Here is a 7500-nt window from a genome sequence, read left to right on the forward strand (position 1 = left end):
AACTCTAATCTTGAAATAGCTACATTATTACCTAATGGAGTACATGGGTTTGGACATAAACATAAGTGAATGGGCTAATACATGAACGTAAATGAACGGGTTAATAAATGAACATTAGTGAAGGGGTTAATAAATGAACATTAGTGAACGGGTTAATTAATGGACATTAGTGAACGGGTTAATAAATGAATGGGTTAATAAAGAAAGAGTTAGAGAAAGAAGAAGAGAGCGGTAAAGAGTGAAAGAAGAAGAGGGATACAGAGAGAGAGGGATAGAGAGAGTGATAAAGAGAGAGACAGAGAAAGAGAGAGATGAATAAAGAGAGAGAGGGATAAAGAGAGAAAGAGGGATACAGCGAGATTAATAAAGAGAGAGAGAAGGATAGAGAGAAGAATAAAGAGAGAGAGGGATAGAGAGGGGGAAAAGAGGAAAGAGAAGAGCTCCGAGAGTTCATGAGTTTCAGTTGCATTCTTCATCTCTATAGCAACCAGCACAGCCATTCACAGCATGCACAGTGGAATAACAAACAACCAGTGTGTGTGTGTGTGTGTGTGTGTGTAAGTATCTGCATTGGTGTGTGTGTGTGTGTGTGTGTGTGTGTGTGTGTGTGTGCGTGCGTGCGTGCGTGCGTGCGTGCGTGCGTGCGTGTGAGAGTATCTGTATTGGTGTGTGTGTGTGAGTGAGAGTATCTCTGTATTGGGGTGTGTGTGTGTGTGAGTGAGAGTATCTGTATTGGGGTGTGTGTGTGTGTATGAGAGAGAGAGAGATAGAGAGAGAGAGTATGTTGATGTGTGTGAGGGAGGTTGGGGGGGTAGGGCCTGTGGAATGTGGATAGTGCTAATATTTTTCAATTTAATTGACCAGGAACGTTCACTAAATAGTCACATAAAACAGATCACTAAAACTATAAGGAGCATTTCAAAGATACAGAAGTCCTTATTCTTACCAGACGCTGAAAAGTTAATCCACGTTTTTGTAACTTCAAAGATACCCTGCTGAAAAAAAAGCCTAACCAGCTTGCAGCTTGTATGACCACCTTATGATGGTTGACCAGCTAGACCAGCAAAACTCCACCTGGTTTACCAGCTTACGCTGCTAATTCAGCTGGTTTTGCTTTTCTTACACACAAGACCAGTTTCCTCAGATGGTCACGGAAAAAACAGCAAGAAACCAGCTACACCAGCAAACACCAGCAATAGCAGGCAGAAAAGCAGCAAACACCAGCAATAGCGGGCAGAAAACCAACAAAGACCAGCAAAGACCAGCTAAAACCAGCAAAAACTGGCACACATCAAAAAGCTTTTGGTTATTCACAGGTTTTATCAGCTCCTTTTCCACAGGTTTGATTTCATGCACCTGCTGAAAGGGACCTGATGAAGCCCATGAATACAGAAATATTGCCATCTATGAGCTAGCTAGTGAGTTAGAAAGGGACCTGATGAAACCCATGAATACAGAAATATTGCCATCTATGAGCTAGCTAGTGAGTTAGAAAGGGACCTGATGAAGCCCATGAATACAGAAATATTGCCATCTATGAGCTAGCTAGTGAGTTAGAGTGCTATATTGGATCACTGATCTTTGAGTTAGCTAGTTAGATTACCATATTGGATCACTGATCTATGAGCTAGCTAGTGAGTTAGATTGCTATATTGGATCACTGATCTTTGAGTTAGCTAGTTAGATTACCATATTGGATCACTGATCTATGAGCTAGTTAGTTAGATTGGCATATTGGATCACTGATCTATGAGCTAGTTAGTTAGATTGCTATATTGGATCACTGATCTATGAGCTAGTGAGTTAGATTGGCATATTGGATCACTGATCTATGAGCTAGTTAGATTGCCATATTGGATCACTGATCTATGAGCTAGTTAGTTAGATTGATCCAATGATCCAATTTGTTAAATTATCTAGTTTGTTAGATTGCGGAAGGAAGGAAGATAGTGGAATGCCAACCAAGCCTGAAAATGAATGACAGCTGGTCGATTTGCCTTGGTCTCTGGTAACTAATGTGACCAAGGGATCAGTGTGTGAGTTTTGAATTGTTATTTCAGGTGGTCTGCTCCTCTGAAACATGTGTGATACATTTAAAATGATCCTAAACAATCATCTAAAACAGGTGGCTACCTGCAGCTCTCTCTCTCTGTGTGTGTGTGTGTGTGTGTGTGTGTGTGTGTGTGTGTGTGTGTGTGTCTCTGTGTGTTGGTAAATATGCATGCATCCAATAGAAAGTGCCTATCTTAGCGTATAAACAAACCTGTGATCATTACAGTATCTTACTGTTTACTGTTTATGATCAGGTACACTCGTGGGAAGGGGAAAGTGTTAAAGCTTTAAAAACTCCAAATCGTCTCATTATCTCCTCCTCTTGTATCAGCAGCGGAGTGTCAAGATGTTGTCTACACCGAACATTATGTTCAATCCCACGTGAACTCTCGCCTTATTGCGTTGGTCTACGAGACAGCTGGCCTCAACACGTTCTCACGAAAACACATATTACGCACAGGCGCGCGCACGCGGACACACACACAAATATCCCTATGAACATGACTGCACAATTACGGGAACAACCCCGTTCGTCTAATAAAGTCTAGTTCACACACACACACACACACACACACACACACACACACACACACACACACACACACACACACACACACACACACACACACACACACACACACACACAACCGGTTCAGCAACATTTCAGATTAGACCTGTCATTCAGGGCGCAGCGCGCTAGAGGCTCGCGGTAGCCCGGTCTCTTACCCAACCGTCGGAGAGGTTCCAACATCCTCGCGGCACACGCTTTGGCTTCGGTTCGTGCGGTGCTGGATTTCTTGCTTTGCCCAAACATGATCCCGAGGCGATCCGCACGACTGCCGTGACTTCAGAAACCGTTTCTATAACCCGAGCGTCGTATGTTTAAATTCGTTTGGTGTGTGTGTATGACGCCCTCTGGTTTAAGTCAAACTTAGTCCCTCAAAAGATCTTCATGTTGATCAAAGACGAAGTTCGTGAGGAAAGTTTCCTTCATCTGACCTTTATTTCAGTGCAAAAAGATTCGTGACTATGACGCCAAAAGAAACAAGTAAAGTATCTCTGTCTCTGTCTCTGTACACACACAATTCGCACCCCACATAAATCAGCTCTCTGGGTGCCCATGCACAGACGCACACACACACACACACACACACACACACACACACACACACACACACACACACACACGCTCAAGAACGCGCACACGAACACACTTGTGCACGCAGCTGTCGTGGTCAAAGTGAAGAACGTTAACAAGCAATAAAAGTAAATCTTTTAAAAGAAGGACATAACCCCGGCAACACCTCCTTATCTCCTGTTTAATTACTTTTACACAACATTCACCTACAAGTTCTCCACATTGCAAAAACTCATTTGTTGAAACCTTCCATCCTTATCTCAAAACAGTTTACAGTACCTCCCGAATTACCTTTACACCTTTAGGGAAAACTATAAACTATAAGAAGTATACAGTAGAAGATAGATAGATAGATAGATAGATAGATAGATAGATAGATAGATAGATAGATACTTTATTGATCCCCAAGGGGCAGTCGTTCTACTATGTGCTGTAATATCTAAAATATTCTCACCCTCTACAGTGTTCCATACTTCCATTGTATAGTCTTAAAGTGCTATAGTAGCCTACAGTAAAAATAACATAATAAAATAACATACTATTAATTAGTATGCCCCACAATAACACAATATTAAATAGTATGCCCCACAATAACATAATATTAAATAGTAAGCCCCAAAATAACATACTATTAAATAGTAAGCCCTACAATAACATAATACTTTAATAGTATGCCCCACAATAACACAATACTGAGATAGTATGCCCTACAATAACATAATACTTTAATAGTATGCCCTACAATAACATAATACTTTAATAGTATGCCCCACAATAACACAATATTAAATAGTATGCCCCACAATAACATAATATTAAATAGTAAGCCCCACAATAACACAGTACTTAGATAGTATGCCCTACAATAACATAATACTGAGATAGTATGCCCCACAATAACATAATACTTTAATAGTATGCCCCACAGTAACATAATACTTTAATAGTATGTCCCAAACTGGAATTCCTCTAAAACTGCTACAATAATGTGTTCCAAATCCAATGGAGCCAAAGACGGCTCAGGTCACATGATTGCACCTGGCTCATCTGTCCACCCACCCACGCGGACGATTCTATTGGTCTGCACAGTTCTAACGTTTTTATAGAGGCTTGTCAATGGACCTCGTGCACAGTGAATTTCCCCACCTCGGATTTTGTGGACATGGTTAATTTCAGCTGGCCTCCAGGCTACATAATCTCTATCACCTCCGTATTCATACAAGCAATCGTGAAAAATAGGCTCTGCCAGAATTCAAATGATTCATTACATTTAAATGATACAATGCTCAACAAATAGCAGCTCCAAACAAATACAGATTGCGGAAGGACTAGCTCGGACTGGCTATCCCAAACCATGGTCCTGTTCCGTTTGGTGGCTATCCCAAACCATGGTCCTGTTCCGTTTGGTGGCTATCCCAAACCATGGAGGTGCAGATGACTGGTCCTGTTCCGTTTGGTGGCTATCCCAAACCATGGGGGTGCAGATGACTGACTGGTGGCTGAGTAGAAAGTGGTGGAAATATTTTGTTCCTTTATATTTTGTTCCTCTGGTAGGCTAGCTGTTAGGTCGCTAGGAGCATAGCTATTAGAAACCTAGATATCACATTGTCTGTTGAGTTCTTTTTGATGGCATATACTAAACAAATAACAAACATTTACCTATATATAAATAAACAAAACTCAGCTTATTCAAGACTGCTGTAAAAACACAGGGAAAGTCTGCAATGTTTAAATGAGAAGAATCCACTGTTATATAACAGAATTGTTATATAACAATTGGTTTTATAAACTGTTTTACCATTAACACTTGGAGGTCCGGGGCCTTTCAGGCACTTTGAGGCAGTCAGCTATACATTGAGATTTTTACGTATTTCATCTAACTTAAAGCATCTATGCAAAAGTGGCACATATGGTTATATTCTACAGGTCCTCCACAATAATTATATGAGAGTAAAGTGGATGTAATTAAATAACTTTTTATTATAATTCAGTGTAAATACAACTATTTTAAAAAACAATGTTCAAAGGTTAAAGGTCAAAGGTAAAAAAAAAAAACACTATAAGACTTTTGAAGTTTGAACCTTGAAAATAATGGTGTTGGCTCCATATAAGTAAAAAGAACATTTAAAAATGTAATGTAGTTTTACTACAAATTTGAAAAAGTCAGACTAAATGGGTCACTTAGTGAGTGTCTCTTTCAAATGCAAATTAAGTTGAATGGTTTTTTTGAATGGGCCTGCTGCAGGTGAGAGGGATGAAAACCTAGGATTTTCTTTTATTGGTTTTACAAAGTGCCATTGATACATTCTCTTTTATTTCGAAACTAGTTGATTAAAGGCTTCTAATGGTGTCACTTACATGTTTCTAGGAAACAAACTAGCAAAGATTGAGATGTGTGTTTGGAACAGTTTTTCAAATCAGACTCCAAGGGGGTTAACTTGCTAATGTCAGATGGTAGACTCAAACAACATCCCTGCTGAAAAAAACAGCAAGAGACCAGCTTAGGCTGGTAGCTGGTTTTAGCTGGTTTTAGCTGGTCTTTGCTGGTTTATACTGGCCATGCCAGCTTATGTTGGTCATTCTAGAAAACCAGCTTGACCATCTCTGACAAGCTTGGCAGGCTGGTCACCAGCATGACCATCTTAAACCAGCTGTATCCCACACGACAGGCTGGTCACACTAGAGTTGTATCCCTGCTGAAAAAACCAGCCTGACCAGCTAAAGGTGGTTTGCTGGTTGACCAGCTTGTTAACCAGCTTATTTGACCACCCTTTGATGGTTAACCAGCTAGACCAGCAAAACTCTCGCGAAAACACACCTTCAGCTGGTTTACCCAGTTTATGATGGTAATTCAGCTGGTTTTGATTGTCGTACCACCTTAAGCTGGTCATTTTAGTTGGTGTTGCTGGTCTACATTGCTGGTTTTTACTGGCCACGCCAGCTTATGTTGGTTATTCTAGAAAACCAGCTTGACCATCTTTGTCAAGCTGGACAGGCTGGTCACCAGCATGACCATCTTAAACCAGCTGTATCCCAAACGACAGGCTGGTCACACCAGCATGACCAGCTTCCTCAGATGGTCACGCCAGCATGTCTAGCTGGTGGCCTAACCAGCTACACCAGCAAAGACCAGCAATAAAGCTGTGTTTTGGGCAAAGACCAGCTAAAACCAGCTAAAACCAGCTACCAGCCTAAGCTGGTTTCTTGCTGGTTTTTTCAGCAGGGATGTCTCGAGACCGGTCTTGGTCTCGAGACCGGTCTCGAGACCACTTTTACGAGGTCTCGGTCTTGTCACAGTCTCGACCGTCTTTGGTCTTGGTCTTGTCTTGGTCTCGGATCCCTCGGTCTTGTCTTGGTCTTACTGTCTTGGTCTTGCCGTCTCGGGTCGACATAGTGGTCGGGAGATTTGCAACAAATAACAAACTACAAATTTCCGGCGTACCGAGGTGTTTGTGGAAAGAAAAACAAATCAGGTTCGAGGAAAGAACTCGGACAGATTAGCGCAATAAGGCATTGAACATTTTGAACATTATAGGTAGGCCTATCCATGGGGCTGTTTCAGTTGATGCAAATGTTCGTTTTTGTGATTAAAATAATTAAATAAATGTAAAATATTTCCCTTGCATCCGTCTTCCTATGTGCAGAAATGTGTTAAACTACTGACAACAAAAGACGTGCGTTTAAGCTTGTGTCAGCGCAACATGCAAGACATTTTTAAAAAGTTGTCCATCCACCGTTGATAAAATATTTTTTCTGCATAAGAATATAGCCCAAACTTCCATAGGTGGATTATACGAATAGATCTCATGTTGCTGTTAAATAGCCTAGGCTATACTGTTTTCGATGAAAACGGTTAGAGTGATTTTCATGTCAATAACCCTCATTTGCGCTATGTTAGGCTATATCGCGGGCGACACGCGTTGATTAGAATTTCTTTTAGAGATAGATCCACAGGACCTGTTGTGTTTTTTTCTGCTAGCTTGGGTCATTTTTGTTTGAGCTATGTTCATTTAATTTCCACACAAGGGTTGCCAACTCTCAGTCATTCGGCGTGACACTCAGGATTTCAGCATCAATCTCATGCTCTCACGCAGACACAAGCAACGTCACGCCAAAAATCATTCTTATTTGACTTCAATCCGTTCATTATCAGTTGGTGACTAGACCACAGTAGGCAGAAGACTAGAAGACAAATTTAAGGCATGTAGCCTAGGCTTTTAGATCAGCAGCAGGGATAGGTCTAATATCTGTCTACAACGTTCTCAGCGCAGAGAAATTATCTGCGGATAAAATGCGCACCATTCGTCTCT

General features: G+C 41.1%; 1 protein-coding gene across 1 annotated transcript in view; it reads right to left on the bottom strand.

Moving 5' to 3' along the window:
* The window catches only part of LOC134070295 (1-phosphatidylinositol 4,5-bisphosphate phosphodiesterase delta-3-A-like), a 62722-nt gene extending 59650 nt beyond the window's left edge, over positions 1–3072 (bottom strand). The window contains exon 1 of the mRNA XM_062526604.1: positions 2779–3072. Within this exon, the coding sequence (XP_062382588.1) occupies positions 2779–2866 (88 nt within the window). The 5' untranslated portion in view covers positions 2867–3072. The remainder of the gene's footprint in view (positions 1–2778) is intronic.
* Positions 3073–7500: the final 4428 nt, after the last annotated feature.

The sequence above is a fragment of the Sardina pilchardus genome, chromosome 22 (genome assembly GCF_963854185.1).
Source record: "Sardina pilchardus chromosome 22, fSarPil1.1, whole genome shotgun sequence".
Classification (NCBI taxonomy): domain Eukaryota; kingdom Metazoa; phylum Chordata; class Actinopteri; order Clupeiformes; family Clupeidae; genus Sardina; species Sardina pilchardus.